Source organism: Belonocnema kinseyi, chromosome 8, assembly GCF_010883055.1.
Source record: "Belonocnema kinseyi isolate 2016_QV_RU_SX_M_011 chromosome 8, B_treatae_v1, whole genome shotgun sequence".
NCBI classification, from domain to species: Eukaryota; Metazoa; Arthropoda; class Insecta; order Hymenoptera; family Cynipidae; genus Belonocnema; species Belonocnema kinseyi.
The window spans coordinates 91697691-91717771 of record NC_046664.1 but is presented as its reverse complement, the minus strand read 5'-3'; the positions used below and the strand labels follow the sequence as shown (position 1 = coordinate 91717771).

The window sequence follows — 20081 nt, the reverse complement described above, 5'->3', positions numbered from 1 at the left end:
TATTTACAAAAAAAGTTCTTAGGTTCAAAAAAACATTCAGTGAACTGAAAAACTGTGGTCGGTAATATAGGTATTTAGCTGTGTCACATGCCCTTAAAATAAAAAAATAATCAACGAGATTTATAGAAAATCTCCCAAAAAATAAAATGATTGTCCCGGAAGTTGGAACCTACAAATTGTTATTAAAAAAAAGTTATTCTGAATTGAGCCAGACTCGCGACCAGGAAAAATCGGGAAAAGAAAGTGAATTTAAAAATTGAACGTACTAAAAAATTGAAAATAGTTACTCAAGTGTAAACATTCGATTGAGTCTTCATAAACAATGTTCAATTTAAACATCACTTCAAATTAATAGATTCTTAAACGAACACCTTTATCAATTTTAAAACCTTATTGAAGTATTATTTCAGTATAATATATTCCATTTTTAACATATTCAATTTGGAAATTGAACAAAAAACAACAATTTTCAATAGTAAACACGTGAAAAATGAACTGTCACCATTTCAGAGAGATAAATTTAAACTTTGAATGTTACAATTATAATTTTTCGACTTTTTTCTTTGTAATTTAAAAGTAGAAGTATTGTATTTTTTATTGATTGATTTTGATTTTTATTAATGTTTTTTTATTTCGAAAAAGTCCATATCTCAAAGAGAATGTTTAAAGATATTCCAAAATATTTCAAAATATTCACAAAATTGGAAAAATATCTGGAAGCTCTTGAAACAATGTTGTGTGCAGGATTTTATAAAAATGTTAGAAAAAATTGGAATCCGTTCAAAAGATAATTAAAAGTTCCGAAAAATTTCAAAAATCATTTTAAAAGAATTGAAATAATTTAAAAGAAAATTAATACCTTTGATGATTTCAAAATTAAATGTTGACTTTTTATTTTGAAAAATGAAGTAAAAAATCCCCGACTTATAAAGTTCCTTAATTTAAACATGAAGAAAAGAGTTTTCGTTCAATATTATTTATTTTTTAAAAATACAATAATTAAATAATTTTATTAAATTATTGTTTGAATTTAAAAGAATAATAATTGTTTAATTTTTTTTTTAATTCTATGTACATTATCAAACAAGATTTTTCACGCAGAAATATACATATTTTTTTAATCATTGTTTTTTTAAATTTCAAATCATAATTAATAAACTTTAAATATTAAAAAAATGCATTTCATAAAAGTATTCGATTATTGTATTTTCAATAAATAAATAATATTGAATGAACAACCATTTTTTCTATTGTTTGAACTCAGGAATTTTCTAGTTTGGATATTTTATAATTCAGCAATTTTCTGTGGGGAATTTTCGAATTCGGTAATATCTTACTGTCGGAAATTTTATTTTTCGTGAATTTTTCAATTCGAGAGTTTTATATTTCGGCGTTTATATAATTTCCGGAATTTCATTATTCAGGAATTTTGCAATTCACTAATTTTACAGTGTCGGGAATTTTATTTTTTAGTATTTTTCAGTTCTAATCGTTTTTTTTCTTCCGAAAAATAAAATTCCCATCATTGTAAAACTTCCCGAAATTCTGGACAATTTATAATATTACTGAGTTTGAGAATTCCCGACAGATTTTGTTTTGTTTGAAGCGCACGTGTTTTTTAATTTATTCTTGCATAACATTTGTATACGATTATTGTTATTTTTAATTAAAACAATAATTTAAAAAATTAAACATTAAACAAAGTTTATATAATTAAAATATTTGATTATTGTATTTTTAATAAATTAGTAATATTGATTAAAACACTATTTTATTATTTGCTACAATTCGCGAATTTTCTAGTTAGTATCTTTTATAATTGGACAGCATTCGGCCTGGAATTTTATTATTCGGGAATTTTCAAGTTTAATAATATTGTAAACTGTCCTGAATTTTATTATTCTGGAATTTTTAAATTCGGGATTTTTAGATTTCGACATTTTATAATTTCAGGAAGTTTACAGTGTTGGGAATTTTATTATTCGGGATTTTTCAGTCCTAAAAATATTTCAAAACATTTTAAAAGATTTATAAAATTGTAAAAAAAATCTGTAAGATTTTGAGGCAATTTTTTCGAATTTTACCAAAAATTTACGATAAAAATGGAAATCATTAAAAATATATTTAAAGGTTCTGAAAAAACTTCAAAAATAATATAAATAATATTTATGTTATTTGTATTTTAAATTTTATACCATATAACTTACGTAAATATTTCAAGTAAGCTGTATTAATTATAATATTTTACGAAATCTAGCTTAGAACTGCCACCTTGACATTTAAAAACCGAAAGAACCATTTCCCACTTGAAATTATCATTACATTTTTATAAAAATGTTAGAATATATAATAATTAAGAAATTGGAAAATACACACGAGAACTTGATTTGACGAATAGTATAAAAAATCCATAGAAATTGCAGATCACAAAAATAAAAATAAATACTAAATAATATCAAAGAACTATATATAGATATTGCACTAAAAGTTTTGTCAGTTTAAGTACAAATATAATATTATAGAGTAAAAAAATTATAACTTAGAATATAAATTAGAAGAAATAGTTTTAAAATTAGATGAAAATATATGAAACCGAAATAAAAAATATGTATGGCCTTTTACCTTTGGCATTTAATAAAGATAACCATGTTTTGCAAAGTTATAAATGTAAAAAATGTTTTAATTGGGAATTTACTTTCAATTTAAATGGTTCATGTTCGAGCTAAGCTGCCATAAGTGCGCATCGAGGGGCCTACTGAGATACTGGTGCTATCTACGGGTTGCGATGGGTAGAGGGGAACTGATAATTTTCGCCGGACACGCTGTCTATATTTATCGCGGGTAACTAAGCCCGCACCGCATCTACGTCTATATTATCCATGGAGAATAGATATAAGGAGACCAATCTGTAATGCATGGACATCACCAAAAACGGTCACTTTTCTGTTGCCAGAAGTACGCACACAATCATGTGTAAAATCACACTTATGTATAGTTCAAAACTTTCCGAGCGTGGCGTGCCAACCGCACTTTAAAAAATATGGCCGTCTCCATTGTTTTGACAGGTCCCTTGAACAATTAAATAATTAATAATCAGACAGGACTTTGTGAAATGTTTGTGGAATAAAAAGCAAGAACACTATACATTTGAAACCACACTTATTGGAAACTTTCGCTTTTATACAGCGATTTTTAATTTTAACATCCTTGCCTTTATTCACAAACTATTAATTGTTCAATCCTTATTTACTTATATTTGACTCGCGTTTACATCGGGGGCCATATTTTTTTAAGTGCGGTTGGCACGCTACGCTCGGGAAGGTTTGAACTACACGTGAGTGTGATTTTACACATGTGTGTGTGTGCGCGCACTTCTAGCAACAGAAAAGTGTTCATTTTCAGTTTCACTAGTTTGGTCTCCTTATGTCTATTCTCCATGAAAATATCTTTGATACACTTCATGTCGATCATGAGATCGCATATATAGTTTTTTTTACCTTAGAACAACATGTTTCTCCCATCATAAAAAGGACATAAATTTCAGCTAACTTCATGCGTAGTCCCAAAACCATATTAGTCTATCACGAAGGAATAATAAGGAGACCCAACTGCTGGTGGGAAGCCGTTGGAAACTGGCAATAGAAACATTACCGTAAGTGATAAGCACATTACAGGAAGATCTTAAATTTTCGTGCGCAGGTGCGCAGTTGCCCTCTCCCTGTACATGGAAAAGTGTGCGACTGAGAAAGTTTGTCAACTTAACGTAAGTTAGAGAGGTTCTGTTCTTTTGTTGATCATCATGCGAAAGATACACGAAATAAGTATATAAATAGTATTTTTGGTATTTGTTTGAAAAATGTGTCAAGATTTTGAGAAGGAGAAGTATAGGTAAGTACCTTTTAAATTTGTAATATGATAAAGAAATAATAGAAGTAATATAACTTGCTTGAAACGTTTAAACTTTTTTCGAAACTGTTTATTGTTTATTTTTAGTTCAGCTGCCTAAACTAAACCATTAGAAAGATTTGAGGAATTGAAAAAATATATTAAAAATTGTGTGTTTTAAAAACGGTGAAAACCAGTAAACAGATTTTCAAAATTAAGCAAAAAATCTAAATTTTGATTAAACTCAAAGACGGTCAGAGATAAGTGAAAACGAATTAGATTTTAATGACTCTGCTGAGGGGGTTTACTTTTAAACAACTCAAACAATTTCAAAATTCAAATCAATAATAACAATTTTGAATTATGTCGAACACGATAAAAAATACATGGACGATCAACAAATTTTAAGGTTTTTCCAAATTAGGATTGGTTTTCACAAATTCGGAATAACCCAATAAAAAGATTTTAAAAATTCAAAAATGAAATTCAACTTTTTATTTCTTTAGAAAATATAAAAATTGGTTAATAATCTCTTTTTGATTTATTCGTAAAAAAAGCATTTAAAAAAAATTCAATTTTTGGACAAACGACACAAGCCACGAAATAAAGAAATAGACAAAAGTTGTTCACTCGAAACAAAAAGAGCTACAAATGTGTTATGGTTAATTTGTTTATAATGCATGTAGTCTTTGTTTTAATGTGAAAAATTACATTATAAATAAATAAACAAATTATATTTATTGACAAAAAGACAGAAGGTATAACGAAATTTTTAACGACAACATTTTTTAAAAATTAGATCCAAAAGAGCTTTAACAAAAGAGAACTCACAATCATTAAATTTTATAGCGTATTCGGTTATCCTGCACTGGTGCACTCTGTTCTGCACCGGCGCAGGTCGGAGTGAGAAGGAAGAAGTAAGACGGAGTGCTCTTGAAGTACACGAGTGCAGGTAAACGAATGCGCTATTAGTTGTTGATGGTTTGACCTTTAATTTTAAAAGTCCTATGCAAAAATGTGAGGGATGTATAAAGAACGATTGCTAAGTTCCAGATCCAACAGGTGCACGCCCTAGGCGCTCTCAAACTTGCGAGCCGCACGCCGTGCGATGCCAATGTGATTTTTTTTGTTATAATTTTTGTAAAACAACCGTTTTTTATTCTCATTTAGCATTCTCAAATCGCGGGAGCAAGTTTATATTTTGACAAAGAATGTAACATTTGTTTTTTAATCGAAACCAAAGCCGGTTTCGAAAACTTATTAAATTTTGATCTCAATATTCTAAGTCGATTTTCTTGGAATTAGCTAACTTTTTTCAAGAAACTTTATTTTATTGTATTTAAAAACGTATCATCTCGCAGGCATGTTTTTGTTTTATTTTTAAACTAAAGATTGAATTTCGTATCTAAATCTGCAGCTGAGTCCCCAAACCTGGGTAACTCCTATTTATCAAACTTTTTTGGCCTCAATCCAGCAATACTTCGGCTTGGGAGTGGGCATTTGTTTTATCTTTAAATAATGATTCCGATTTTACAGAATATTTTTTCTCTCTTTGGACGCTATTGACAAATTCCCATTTTTTTGTTTACTTAGTCCTGCACTGTCACCGTTTAAATAATTTAAAAATACTCTCTGCTGAAAGTTATACTTTTTGAAACTTTCTGCCGAAAGTTTTGATGAAGCGTTTGAAAGTAATGACTAATGAAACTTTGGAAACTTTAGCGGCTTTAGCCAAAGATATTATAAACTGATTTACCAGTTAGCAACCAATGACGCCAAATTTGAAATTTTTATCAGGATTCATAATTGTAATTATCATTTTAGTGTCATTCGTTTCGGTTAGGTATTGATTATATACCGACGGGGGATAAACTCACACTAAAACAATTCGAACACTTTTGATACATTTTTTTAAAGGAATTATTATATTTTATTCGACACTTCATTGAATTTCTAAAATTTTTATAAGATTTGTAAAAATTTAATGTTTTTAAACCGTTTAAACTATCAATGCGAGAACTTCACCGCTCCCCTGGTGACAGTTTTCGACTGTGCTGCCGAGATTGGCATCACTGCTGTATTGGCTACCAACCACCAAGTATAGTCAAAGATATATTTTTGGTATAGTCAAAGGTTTCTTTCTTTGGTGTAGTATACGGCAATGACATAGCGTGTCTGCGTCTGCGCATATCGACAACATTGGTCAGCATCGGCAGACAATAGTCGAATAATTTAGACGTCCTCGTACGCATACATGTCACGTCATTCTCAGTTAATATAAAGAATTTTAAATTCGTCGAACATTATTACGTCTTTTTTGTAAAATTTGAAAAGGAAATTGTGTGAGCCGTGAAAATGAAGGCGATTTTAATCGCGCTTTGCGCGATCCTCGCTGGTAAGTTTTTACACTATGATCTAACCTAGTTAACGCCTGTTTTGTCGCAAGATTGCCTTTGTTTTTGTCCCGACAAAGATCATTAATTGACAAACTGAACACACACATTCATGCATTACTCAATGTTTTCACATAGAGAATATATTTTTAAACCATTCTCCTTCCCGTCACTACGGATTTATGCATACTCACAGCTTTTTTTGACAGGACATTCAGGATATTCTGGAATGTTTTTATTGCGTTACGAGTCCCTATTGACTATCATAGTTTAGTTTCGCTAATTGTGCGACTCAATGTATCTACACGCGACTTCATGCCTTGATTTCAACATCCTTATTCAACGATTCAATGTTTTTTTTTTCAATCAATTAGTCACGGAAGTTGAGAACACAACCGCATTCCCGGCCATTGAGATGAATTGGTGAATTTGATGCTATTATGAGTCAAGCCGATTCATGTTCTCACGTTTACTCCACTGATTTTCACAATCATTCATTCTTATCTATTTGCAAAAAAACTTTTCTTTCATTCCAGAATAGTTATTCCTAGAATTACGAATTTCAAATCTTCTTGTTTTCTCAATTAGGATTGTATTGAATTAAAGTTCCTTGGTTTGTGTTTTATCTTTCACGATTGTGAGAAAGTACAAAGTTCTTAAAGTTATCTCATCCTTTTTTTTACGTATTATAAAACTATATTTTAGACCACTATTTTTAAACGTCAACAACCACAGAATGTTTGATAACCAAATAATTAATTGCGTCGCTAAGCGAGTCATTTAATCCGTTGAGTAACCACTTCTTTTCATATCTACGATTTTTTCTTCGAAGGAATAAAAAATTAATGAAAGAAGTAAACTCGATGTAATGTTGCTAATTAATTAATAAAATACATTTTAGATGTAGAGAAATTCTCATGTTCGAATTAAAGCTCGATGAAGGAATTAAAGAATTTCAATGATTCACTCGTGCAATCTGGGATAAGATCTTAAAACATTTTATTTTAAACTTTTCATTTGACCAGGAATGCAACGTTTCCGATTTCACAAAGAAAAGATGCCTGCTCTCTTACTTTGTTGATATTTTGAAACAGGAGTAATGGATAGCTATCATTGATAGCTGATGTAGATAATAACAAACACACTTGTATTTTGCAAACACTTCCTTTAGAATTTTCATCCACTTATAAAAAAATTGCGAAGATATTTAATCTTGTTTTAACTCTCATTTTTTAAATTGAGCTGTCTACTGTTACGGAATTTTTCGTAAGACTAACCCCTTTTCCAGCTAGTTAGAAAATGTAATTCTAGTATATCTTACTGAGTTTCTGTTTTTAATTCAGTCTAATCAATATGAATTATTACTAAATTATACAATTGCTCAATTTGGAAATTCCCTAGATTTAAATTATACAATTTGAAACATTTTCAAAGTTCAGAAATCAATTATTCAGTTTTTCATGACTAATTTTTGAATTGCTTCATTATTGAGACTTCAAATTTTAATTGAAGACATGTGAATGACAACTGGATGAGACCAAACAATTAAATTTTATAGGAGGGACAAAAAAGTTTGTTTTTAAATATAAAATTATATTAAAACATTGAAAATTTGTTCTATCGCATAAATTTAATAATGCGTTTTTTTTTATACAATCAAGAAAATATTGTAAAGACTCTTTCGGACCTGTTGCTGGAATTTTCATGAAAATGTGAGAATGACAACTAGACACCGAGCAAAAATAAAATGATTACTATAAAACGTGATAGAAAATTCGGCAAGATTTTTTTATTATACTGTGTTTAAGAGCGTAATTCTGTTTTTATTGTTTTTCAAAAAAATAACATTTTTCATTACTGACAGGTTATCAACAATTTCGAAATTTTTATCAACTATACATTAAAGTTCTAATTCACGTTCAACAAGTTTTCTGCAAGTTTCATATCAATAAATAAAACCGTTCTCTAATCAGGGTCATTCTAAATTTAAAAAATGCTTTTTCTAGAACCAAAACTTGTTTTTCTTAAGATAAACTTATTTTCTTGCATAAAAATACGTGATGTTGAAACTGTTTGTCAGGTTTATATCTATAACTCTCGTTGACAGCTGATTATCGTAACGTAAATAAACATGACAATACTTTAGAGAAATGATTGAAAACCAGAGTCCAAGCTCCAAAGATATAGTTCCAAAATTATTTAGTTTGCAAATGTGTTTTTACAAATATTTAATATATTTCATAAAAAGGAAGTTAAATAAATTATGATAAGCACAAAAATCTTATAACTCTGGTTTTTAATAATTTTTTCTTGCTTATTGTCGTAGATATTCACGTTACGCTAATCAGATGTTGAGAAAAGTTGTAGGTATGAACCTGAAAAATAATTTTAACTTCACACAATTAAAAGAACTGTTATAATAAAAATTAATAAGCAAACACTGCAGGTTGGAACGAACTTGATGCAAAGTGAGCATGCAAAAGACTCCATCGAATATCAGACTTCCTAACTATTTCACTTTTCGGCTCATTAGAGACAAAAAACGTTAAATGAAAAAAGGGGAAGAAAAAAAGGAAAAGGCAACCAAAAGCAACCTCTCACTTTTTCATTTCTACGTCTTATTTATATACGGTTGCCAACTCGGTCCAATGTTCAACCCGTAGATTGTTGGGAGATGTCGAATGTCCAACTCGTAGATTTCTCCTAGTAACCGCAGTATACGTGCGAAATCCTGGGCGTTGGCAACCCTATTTCAATACTACTAGGAAAACAACATGTTTCGGGGCCAATTTCATACCGAGCATCAGGAACAAATTATCGATGCTACTTCTATTCTAGGAAATTAATTAATTAGTATCAACAAAGTATAATGATCAAATTCGTGTATACAGATGTATATATTATAATCCAATATATTTTACTCAGTACATCACAACACTAATTAAAATCCTGTCGAAAGTTTTAAACATATTCTCGAAAATTGAGGAAGTTTTATTTGAATACATATTAAAAAAGTAAAAAATTGAAAATTAAAAGTTAATATATTAGAAAGATAACCTTTCACAAAAATTGCACACAAAGACGAGATAGTGAAAGTCCCGTTGAATATTGTTGAATTAATTAAATTTTTCATTGAAAATAAAGCAACACCACCGAAAAATACATGGTGCATTATTCAAAGTGACACGGCAAACTAACATTCATTTCTGACATGAAATCTTTTAAGGTATAGCCAGATTTTTGAAATCATTCTATCCTACTTTTCAGAGAGAGAGAGAGAGAGAGAGAGAGAGAGAGAGATTCTTATTATTACAAAAAAGTTTTATATCTTTGTCACTTTTTTCACTAATGAATGCAAAATTAGATAGGGTAACCTCTTTAAAGACAGTAGTGTGTATATTTGCTTTTAATTGCAGGCATTGTTTATTATCAGACCTTGTAGTTTTCCTATAAATGATCCCTGACGAGGGAGTCTATATTGGCCCCGAAACATGTTTGCATAGTAGTCTAAAAAAGACGGATAAATGCAAAAGTGAGAGGTTCTGCTAGAACCCAAACTTCATTATTTGACTTATATTTTGAAAAAGTAGAAAAGCGTTTTCATGCTAATTAATCCATCTCATTTCAAGTTTCCTATACGATTAACATCGATGTACATTCGATACATTTAAACATTTAATTTACGTAACTTTTGCCTTGATTATTTAAATCAATGGTCGATATAGGAAGATAATCTCTATGGAATGCTCAAAATGCCCTGACGTAAAAAAAAAAAATTTACAAAATAGCTGACTTAACAATTAGGATCAAATCTTCCATTTTTTACAGTTTTTCCAATGTTTAAAATTTTCCATTTTCTAAAATTACGACATTTTAAGCATTACATAGAGATTAAGTGTCTGGGTCGATGGGTAAAGAATAACCAATTTAACTATCATATTACCTAGTTAGCATTCTTATCATTTTTTGCAATTAATTTTTTCGAGTGGAAGGTGAAATGATTTTTACTTACTCACAATATGTATCGATAAATAGTGTCCTAATTTACTGAAATTGTTATAACAAGATTTCGAAAATTGATTCTTATTCAGTTGTCATTCTCATATCCTTAATTTCTACAAGTCTGCTTTTAAAAATTTTAATTTTTACAATTTCGACAGTCTTAAAATGGTTAATTGTTAAATTTTATGGGCTTAAGATCTGAAATTGTGCAGTATTAGGTAGTTACATTTTCAATCTTTTAGTATACAATTTTTTAATATTGAATACTCGATTATGCTCAAAGTTTCGGTTTGAAAGTGTACAATGCACTAAAGTTAAAATTGATCAACTTTCAAGAATTAAATTTTGAACTTGAAATATTAAACATGTTTCAAAGATTGAATTTTAAATTACAAAGGTACGAATGAAATGGAATATTGAGATATTTTTTCCTTTTTAGTGACAACAGCAAGGGTTGTCATTAAAGCTGAGGGACAAGATACGCCTCATGTTTTGGGTGCAAAGGCTTGCACTTGGGGACCTTCATACTGGTGTCAGAACATCACGTAAGCATATTTTCCCCTTACATTAGGTTCAATGATTTTACATGGGACATAGCAATGTAATATTTCCTGGAAGTTTCGGACCCCTTCAATTATGTCGGTAACTTTCGCTTCAGGGTACAAAAAAAAAGGTTATTTCGTTATTTTTATCAGTTAAATGCATGATATCTCAGGGGGGAAAGCCCATAGACACATTTAAAATTATTGTTCCTTCATCGGGATAAGTTAAAATCGGTTCAAGTCAGAAAGTATTTCGTAATAACCAGAGTTGTAATAAACGGCAAATTTTAATTTTTAAATCCGAATTTACTATCTGTAGAACTGCGGCAGGATGTAAAGCAACGAAGCACTGTATCCAAAAAGAATGGGAACACATGACAGTTCCTAAAGATACAGATAGTGTTTGTAAAATCTGTGAAGACATGGTGACCCAAGCACGTGATCAACTGGAAAGTAATCAGACCCAAGAAGACTTAAAATCAGTTTTCGAGGGTAGTTGCATTTTAATTCACATCAAGCCTATTGTGAAGGAATGCATCAAACTCGTCGACGAATTTATCCCAGAACTCGTAGAGACTTTGGCATCTCAGATGAATCCATCAGTTGTTTGCTCTGTTGCCGGCCTTTGCAATTCAGCTCACATCGACCAGTTGCTTTTGGAAAACAAAGCATCGGTAACTGACGTAAAGGTAATTATCTTATAGTGACAATAACAATTTTATTTAGAAGGGCTTAGATCGTGCAACTTTATCGACTTTATTGAAAAATGCGACTTTTTGCATGTGGTTGAAGTTCTGAACGTTCAAATGACCGAAATATTTTACTGATGACTGCAAACCAGGAAAAGTGTAAAAAAAGTTTGTTAATTTATATTGTAAATAATTCATTATTGAAAATTCATAATTATAATGCATAATTTAAATTACAGTCTTCATAGTCCTTTTTCGTGTGAATGCGAACTGAATTACTAGAACCTAATAAGCAAATACAATAATTTTTTGTTCACACTTCATTCTTTTGGCTAAAAATCCATTATTTTTGGTCGGAAATTGGACTGTTTTGTTGAAAATTGTCCTTTTTGATCAGAAAATTCATACTTTCAGCTTGAAAATTCAATTATTTAGTTGAAATCTCTCGAATTAAAGATTCGATTATTTTTTTGAATTTTTTTTAACTGAACTATTTATTTGGTTGAAATTTAATTTATTTTTTATTTTTAAATTTGACAATTTGTTTCAAATTTTATCTTTGTAGATTGACGTTTCAAGTATTTGGCTAAAACTTTAATTACTTTGTTCCAAATTCGTCTCGTTTGGTTAAAAGTTCCCAACTATTCTTAAGAATGCAGTATTTGATTGCAGATTATTAGTATTTTTTAAATTCGACTATTTAATTGAAAATTAATATTTTGGGTTTAAAACTGTACTGTTGTCTAAACCATTTAATCTTTTAACTTGAAAACTTAGCCTTTTTTTTTAAATTTGTCCTTGTGTTGAAAATTCAACTAATGGGTTAAAAATTATTATTTCTATTTGAAGTTTTAGGGATTTCAAGCGTTTAATATTGAATTTAAGATTGTATATGTATTAACATTATTTCAAAAAATTTACTTCTCTATTTTCGTAAAAAATAACCCTATTTCTCCAGTTTAGAGAGCATTTTGGGTTGTGAAATCTGCATTATTAAAAAATGAATAATTCCATATTCAAGTTTAAAGTGTTTAAGACGAATGTGCCTGAAGTCCAAAATTAATGTATATTATAAATTTCTTTCATTTGAAAATAATCCAAGTTGATAAATTTGACAGTTCAAAAAGAAATATATCAAATCCAGAATCAGAATCCTTACACTTGAATGACTTACTTACAATTAAAATTACGTACTCAATATTCTTAAACAAAATAAGTTACTATTTCAGTCGATCAGTATCTGATATTGCTTTTTTTCATTATCTTTAAAAATTTGACGCGACTTTTTTCGTAATTTGATGCCACTATTTTTTTTAAGCCTTCTCGTCGATTCCAGCTCTGTTTTAAAAAACTTTTCGTTCTTAGATACTTAGTAGCAATTATTATCAGTATACTTAATTAGGTTAAATCTTGATGATTTAAACACTCATAAAAACTTAGCTTGACAAGCCTGACATATACACCATTATCACTTTCATACAAGCATAATAATCGGGTTCTTCTATGTGCATGCAAATTAAAAAAGCGGGTTAAAGTCGTTACGTAGTGATTACCAAGTGTAATATAATTATCGTCGACATAATGTAGCGATACTATTCATTAGACGGAATTTCCATTATATTGAAAGCAAATTCTTGGTTTTAAGAGAGTGTTTTAGCTTTTTTTGTTCAAATTACATTTTATATTTATTTCAAGGTCGATAAGAAGCCTTTCGGCGATGATGAACTCGATCCAAATGATTGTTCCAAGTGCTTTACAATTGCCACCCACATGGAACAAAAATTCAAAAAGACGTCTCGCGATCACTTCCTTGAACAACTTCTTCACGTTTGCGGACAATTCAGTTCTTTCTCGGATGCTTGCTCATCAATCGTTCTTACCAATTTCGAAACTATTTATACTCATCTTCAAGATAATCTCAAAGCTGAGAATATTTGCCATCTTTCTGGACAGTGCAGTGCTCAATTCCACAGACACGACGACGTCAAGGTAGCATTTCAACAAAAAAAAGACTAATATTATAAATTATTATGATTGTTTCTGCAAATTGATTAAATTGGATAAAAAACAAATATTTTAAACAGAGCATCGATGTTGAAATCCGCCCATTGTCCAGCGTGGGAATGGTTGAAGTCAGTGACGATTTACCTTGCAAATTGTGCGAACAACTGGTCGGACACTTGAGAGATCTTCTAGTGGCTAACACAACTGAAACCGAATTTCAAACTGTTCTCGAAGGACTTTGCAAACAGACCAAGTCTTTTGCCTCAGAAGTATGTTTTAATTCTTTTCAAAAAACGAATTTCCCATTTTTTCTTCGTACCCATACATTCATTAATTTACTTTTTTTCCTTCAGTGCAAATCAATTGTGGACGAGTACTACCCCGAAATTTATACTTATTTGACTAAAGGCTTAAATGGTATCGTAGTTTGTTCAATGGCTGGAATCTGTCCTTCTCCCGGAAAGAGTGCTTTCGTAAGTTTTAAAAATACTAGAGAAATGACTTGTATAAATGCAATAATCATAAATAGGTTCTAATAAGGAAATATTGAATGATATTTTTAGAATGGACCAATTTGGCCGCTTTTGCCTGAGACGCCGAAAATGATCGCCACAAGGATTATGAGCGAAAAGAAAGATTTGGATCACGGTGCATCTGAGTCCCTTCATTCAGATTCTGAAGCAGAACAAATGCAATTACCAATTCAAAGAATCCATACTCCATTCTCGAGTTTAGCTTTCCCAGTAATGGATGTCAAAGGAAAAACGACTTGTGCTTTCTGCGAGTATGTCTTGCATTACGTGCAGCAGGCGATTACAACTCCAAGTACTGAGGTAATTTTTTTTATAAAATATAAATTTATTTCTACAAGTAGGTAATACACTGTCGAAGAATTGTATAACTGTTTTTCTCCCATTTTCAAAGGGAAAGAAATACATATAAATATATTGTTTCGAGATACAAAGAATTTATTATTTAATTTAATTTTGAAGGCTGAAGTGAAGCAAGTCATCGATAAAGTTTGCTCGAAGCTTCCTTCTTCGGTCAAGAATACCTGTGAAGAATTTATTGATACTTACGGTGATGCTGTGGTTGCAATTCTCGCTCAAGAAATTGATCCTGCAACGGTAATTAATAATTTTAAACTAGTTCCGAAGAATATAGAATGGGATATACTAATTTGTGTTGAAATTGCAGGTATGTCCAATGATTCACGTTTGTCCGACACAAGAGGTTATGAATCTCTGGGAAAAAATCCCTTCTGAAATGACCTTAAAAACCGAAGTCGAAGACAAACCAAGTTGTCCACTTTGTCTACTTGCGGTTACGCAAATCTACAATGCCATCAAAAACGACAAAACTGAGGTAATTTATTTTTTAAATATTATTTCAGGGTTAGAGTCTTTCCCACATTATCCTTTTTTAAATTCTCCCTCTTTTTCTTTAAATGTACGATATTTGTAAATGCAATTGCTTACTTTGCAACATTATTCTCCTCAAAATTAGAATATGCTACTGTGCGCAGTGAAAGTTTTTAAAACCTTAATTATCTATTATAATTAATTTCAGTTTTTTAATTTGACCAATTTAAAACTAAACTAACTATATTTTAATTTTTGTGGGTAGTTTTCTTTCTTAGGAAGATGCAGTTAGAAAAAACTTTATCGCAATATTTGTATACTTTTTCTAAAATGCTTACATTAGACAACTTTGAAACAAGTGTGTGAAATTAAAAAACTATATTGAAAATGTTTCAAATTAAATAATTTCCAAGTTATCAATTGTAAATGCAATTTCTCAACTACAAACAATTTTCTATTAAACATTTTAGAAACGTAACTACGTGAACTTTAAGAATATTTTTGTCTAGAAAAAAAGCTTAATTATTTCTGGACTATCAACATTGTACATGTAAATGTTTCCAACATGAACCATTTTTATTTGAAGATTTGAAAATATTACGATTTAAAATTTAGCAATAGGTAATTATAAATATTTATAGACACAATTCTGATCTCCAAATCTAATACGTAAACAAATTTGCATTAATGGAAATATTATAATTACAAAGTTAAGAGTTTTTTTAAACGCATCTTTCTAACGATAATTAATCATTTTTTTAAATTATTTAACTCGTTTCAAGCATTTTTAAAACTTAATATTGAAAAATTAGTTATTATTTTTTTATAACAGAAAATAGAAAGCAAGGGAAGTGAGCGTGCTCTTTGCGCGCGTGCAGTTTATTAAACTTTTTTTTTTAAATAAAAATTCAATTAATAATTTAATGTTTATCCAAGGAATTTCAAATAATTTCTACCTATTTTAATGGATTTTTATGATTTCAAGGGATTGTAAGAAGTTTAAAAAATTTCTAGAGAACTTTAGGCTTAGGGAATACATTAAATTTCATTTTAAAGCATTTTTACGGGTTACAACAATTTCAAGTAATATTAAGAAAATAGAAAATTTTCAAAGAATTTCAAGAGATTTCCTTTTTATTGATTTTTGAATAGTTTGTGCTTTTAATATTAGAAAATGAAAGTGTAGTAGTTTAAAATATTTTAGGCGCCCAAACGTGAACTACTTTTAATTTAAGTTTAAGATCATTGAAGAATGTGATTTAAAGTATAAATTAAAGTCAGTCACATGTGTTTAAATATAATTTAAAAGTATCACGATTTATTATTGTTGAAATAATTTTAGAAGAGGAAATATTTTTTATCATGAGTAAAATAAAACATATAAAAATTATTTATTTAACAAATGCAATTTCTTTCTTGGATTTTATAATATCATTAATGGATTACCAACGACCTAAAGTCCTTAGTATATCCATTAGAAAAATAATGCATTCATTAATGGCGAAAATCATTTAACATAATTCAAAAACTATTAAATTTATGACAAAGAGGTTGCTCTTCTTTTCTACATGTAAAAATAAAATGTTTTCTGTCTTGTGAAAAAATTACCCTATCTCCCCTTTTTGAGCTTCTTTTGCGTCCTGCTATTGAAAATGATAAAAAAAGGGAAATAAGTTGTTTTTGAGTCCCAAAAAGGATTACATTTTTTGGAATACTTGACATATAGTATACATGCTTGCCTGGCATCTTTACAAATTTTATCAAATCTTTTGAAGGTAAAAAGGAACTTTGTAATTAGCTTAAAAACTGCTGGAATTTCAATAATGAATATGAAAGCATTTGAAATATTTTGAAATCTTTGTAATTTACTTGATATCTTTCAAAATTCCTTAACATCTCTAAAAATATTTTAAAATCGCTAAAATCTTTTCAAATATTAAGTTAAAAGGGAATCTATTCCAAAATCAAGAGGTCATCCCATTAATAATTTAAAAAATCACGGTTAAAGTTTTCTGTAGAATGATTTTCTTGATGTCGATTCAAGTGTTACTTTTGTGATAAGCATCTCGAGCTCGAGCAATTGTCTTACTCGTAAAATGATAATTAGTTTCGCAGAAAATAAAATTGCCCATTTCCTGAATTCTTTTATAAATATAATGTGCATGACAAAACAATCTAGCTTATCTTTGATTTTTATTTAACCTTGAATAACACCGTCTTTTGTAGATTATTACATTTCCGTGTGACTAACTATAACGAAGTTACAGTATTTGAAAAATTAAGACTCTAAATATACTTTCAGGCTAACATCGTCAATCAATTGGACAAATTGTGCGATCATTTGCCGAAGAGCTTGAACGACCAATGTTACGACCTGGTTAAAGGTTACAGCAAAGAACTAATTGAAATGCTTATCGCTGATCTTACACCCCAGGAAGTATGTGTCTACATTAAATTGTGCGACCCCGAAAAACAGGTCGGCCCAGTCAACACCTTCGTTCTTGACAAAGACGGTGAAATCAGTAAGTTACATTTGCCCTCGATGTATTATTTTTTAGTTGAGAAAAAAGGAAATGTTTCCACATTCGCAATTTTTTTGTTTAGTGACGAACGAAATCCCGAATTTTCCACTCCATCCAGTTATAAAAAAGCCTGTTAAAGACGACACCGAGTGCGTAGTTTGCGAATTCGTTATGCAATACATTGAAAAAGCGATGAGCAACAAGAAGACGAAAGATGAGGTTGAAACTATAATTCACGGGGTTTGCAACCATTTGCCCAAAACCATTTCGCAAGAATGCAATCAGTTCGTCAATCAGTATGCCGACGTTGTTATTGATCTCTTGGTACAAGAAGTGAGCCCCAAGGAAATTTGCACCATGATTGGCCTTTGTAGCGATTCCCGCTTACAAATTAAAGGTACGAAAATTCAATAATTTCATGTCTGAAACCCGGGTTTCTGTACCTGAAAAATATTATTATCCAATGATAATCATTTAGAAAACGCAATTGATTAAGTATAAACATTTATATTTTCAGAATCCGTGGCTGAATGCGCTCTTTGTCAGACTGTCGTGTCAACGATCGATAAGCTTTTGGGTGATCCAAAGGTAGACAATAATATCGAAGAGATTGTTTCGAAAGTGTGCAAATTTTTGCCTGCAAGCAAACAAAGCAAGGTGGGTTATTGCTCGATATTACATACGAATTAAATCTAGAGATAAGAAATAATTGCGAATGTTGATCCGTTTGGGTTCAATGTTTTACAGTGTACGATGATAATGGAAGTTTACGAGCAAAGCATAATTAACATTTTGAAAAAGAACGGAGACCCACAGAAAATTTGTAGTAAAATAGCGCTTTGCTCTTCCAATGACTACTTGGTTATGTCAGAATCAAACCACAGAGTGAGGCGATCACAGGAAAATATAGGAATGAAGAAATGCACCTGGGGCCCTTCTTTCTGGTGTGCTGATGACATAAATGCGAGAGAATGCAAAGTAAGACTCTTGTTTATAAACTTTTTACTTTTTATGGCTCAAAAGTAAACATGTTTTGATCTGTAGGACACACAATTGTTCAACTTCTAAAGGCTTTCCATTTAAACTCTTTAACTAAAAATAATTTAATTTCAAGCCTCTATAATTTCTGACGTCTTTAGGTTGAAATTCGATAATTTTCAAGCTTTTTTAAAACTTTATTTCACTTTCAGACCGAGAAACACTGTAGGGAGAAGGTATGGTTCGCAGAGTCCGCCGCTGCAGCTAAAGAAATGCAGAAACAGTCGCAGTCGGTCAAATAAAAAAGATTAGATGAATTACTACTGTACTTTTGACACCGAACATCTCGATGTCAAGCGTTTTGCATGGAATTTCAGCCCATGTTTTTTAATCTTTTTGCATCATGTAATACTACTTGCTAAGTCTTTATCGTTTATATTAACATATTGAATAAGTAAATACTTTTAAATCACACTGTAGTTTCAGTTAGGATTAAGTTTGTAATTACGATTACTTACAGTTTAATAGAAGAATCGAGACCAAAAATGGCTTCATCCATTGGTTGGGGAGAGTCTGGAATCACTCGATTACTTATGCATATTTGTTAAGCTGAATTGAATATTCTGATTAATGAAACCCGATTCCCAGGAATTGGGTTTTTTTTTAAGAAAGACAAGTTTCCTTTTAGAGTTGTAAGTTAACTGTGATAATGATTGAATAAAAATACTCGGAAAGTGATTTACAAATTAATGGTCTATTTTCTATATACTATGGGGATTAAGCGAAAAAAGTGATAAATTCATCTTTTGACCAAATTGAGCCAATTATTGTTCCTGCCTGTTTGGAATATCAACTCTGTTATCAAACTTAAGTTGGAGAAAGAAATTGTTCTCGGTGTAAATGTCTAGCATAAAAAAATGCATTAAAAAAAATGAATTTCCTATTATAGATTTAGTACGTGAATAGACCAAACTTGTTAAACATGTAAACGCTTTTTAACAATTAAAAATGTTTTTCTTATAATATATAATTTGACAAAACTTGCAAATTTTATTTTTTAAATTAAAAATATAGTAATTGTGTATAAAATTTTCTTCTGATTCCGTATATAAACAAGGAATTTTATACTTACACTACCGGTCAAAAGTTTGGGTACACTTAGAAAAATGGTTTTTCTTGTTGTTGTATTTATCGCTTTAATTATACCGGAACTAAAAAAATGTCTCTTTAAAAGGTCGATTGTTTTAGAAATTCTGTCTAAAATGACCCGGTAAAACGGCTTGCATTGAAAAGTATTGAAAAATTTCATTCATTCAGTGGTAACGTGAGAAATATTGAATACTTCTGAATCCCGTTTTTGTCCTCCCGTTTTGAATATCCACGGCAATTGAAGTTAGCTCTCAAATTGAATCCCTTTCTGTACCCAGCGCTGACAATATTTTTCTGAATACCACAAAGCAACCAAGAATTAGACAAATTTTAATCCCTTTTAATTTAGCAAATTTTTCTACATTTATTTACTGTTTTTCGAATAATAATCAGGCAAAAAGCTTGTTAAAACATAGCGTGGGTCATTTTAAGATGTCAGGATCAATTTCCACACCGAAGATTCTGGTGAAAAATAATTTTTTAAATTTTTTATCATGATTTTATATTTTTTCAATTGATAATATTTGAACAAAGCGAACATTTGACGATAAAGAAA

General features: G+C 30.0%; 1 protein-coding gene across 1 annotated transcript; it reads left to right on the top strand.

The window, feature by feature from the left end:
• The first annotated feature begins 6046 nt into the window (after positions 1 to 6046).
• LOC117177676 (prosaposin) lies at positions 6047 to 19119 on the top strand. Its single transcript, XM_033368502.1, has 14 exons — positions 6047 to 6280; positions 10720 to 10825; positions 11142 to 11511; positions 13207 to 13500; positions 13596 to 13784; positions 13869 to 13988; positions 14079 to 14348; positions 14508 to 14642; positions 14713 to 14880; positions 17179 to 17398; positions 17481 to 17795; positions 17916 to 18055; positions 18146 to 18376; positions 18589 to 19119. The coding sequence occupies exons 1-14, from the start codon at positions 6241 to 6243 to the stop codon at positions 18676 to 18678; spliced, it is 2688 nt and encodes an 895-aa protein (XP_033224393.1). The 5' UTR covers positions 6047 to 6240; the 3' UTR covers positions 18679 to 19119.
• The last annotated feature ends 962 nt before the right edge of the window (positions 19120 to 20081 follow it).

Bases quoted from the DNA above. Each gene is read 5' to 3' on its own strand.
- LOC117177676 (XM_033368502.1), top strand. From the start codon at position 6,241: ATGAAGGCGATTTTAATCGCGCTTTGCGCGATCCTCGCTG. The intron at 6,281-10,719 runs GTAAGTTTTTAC...TTTCCTTTTTAG, and splicing joins GCTTTGCGCGATCCTCGCTG to TGACAACAGCAAGGGTTGTC. The intron at 14,881-17,178 runs GTAATTTATTTT...ATATACTTTCAG, and splicing joins TCAAAAACGACAAAACTGAG to GCTAACATCGTCAATCAATT.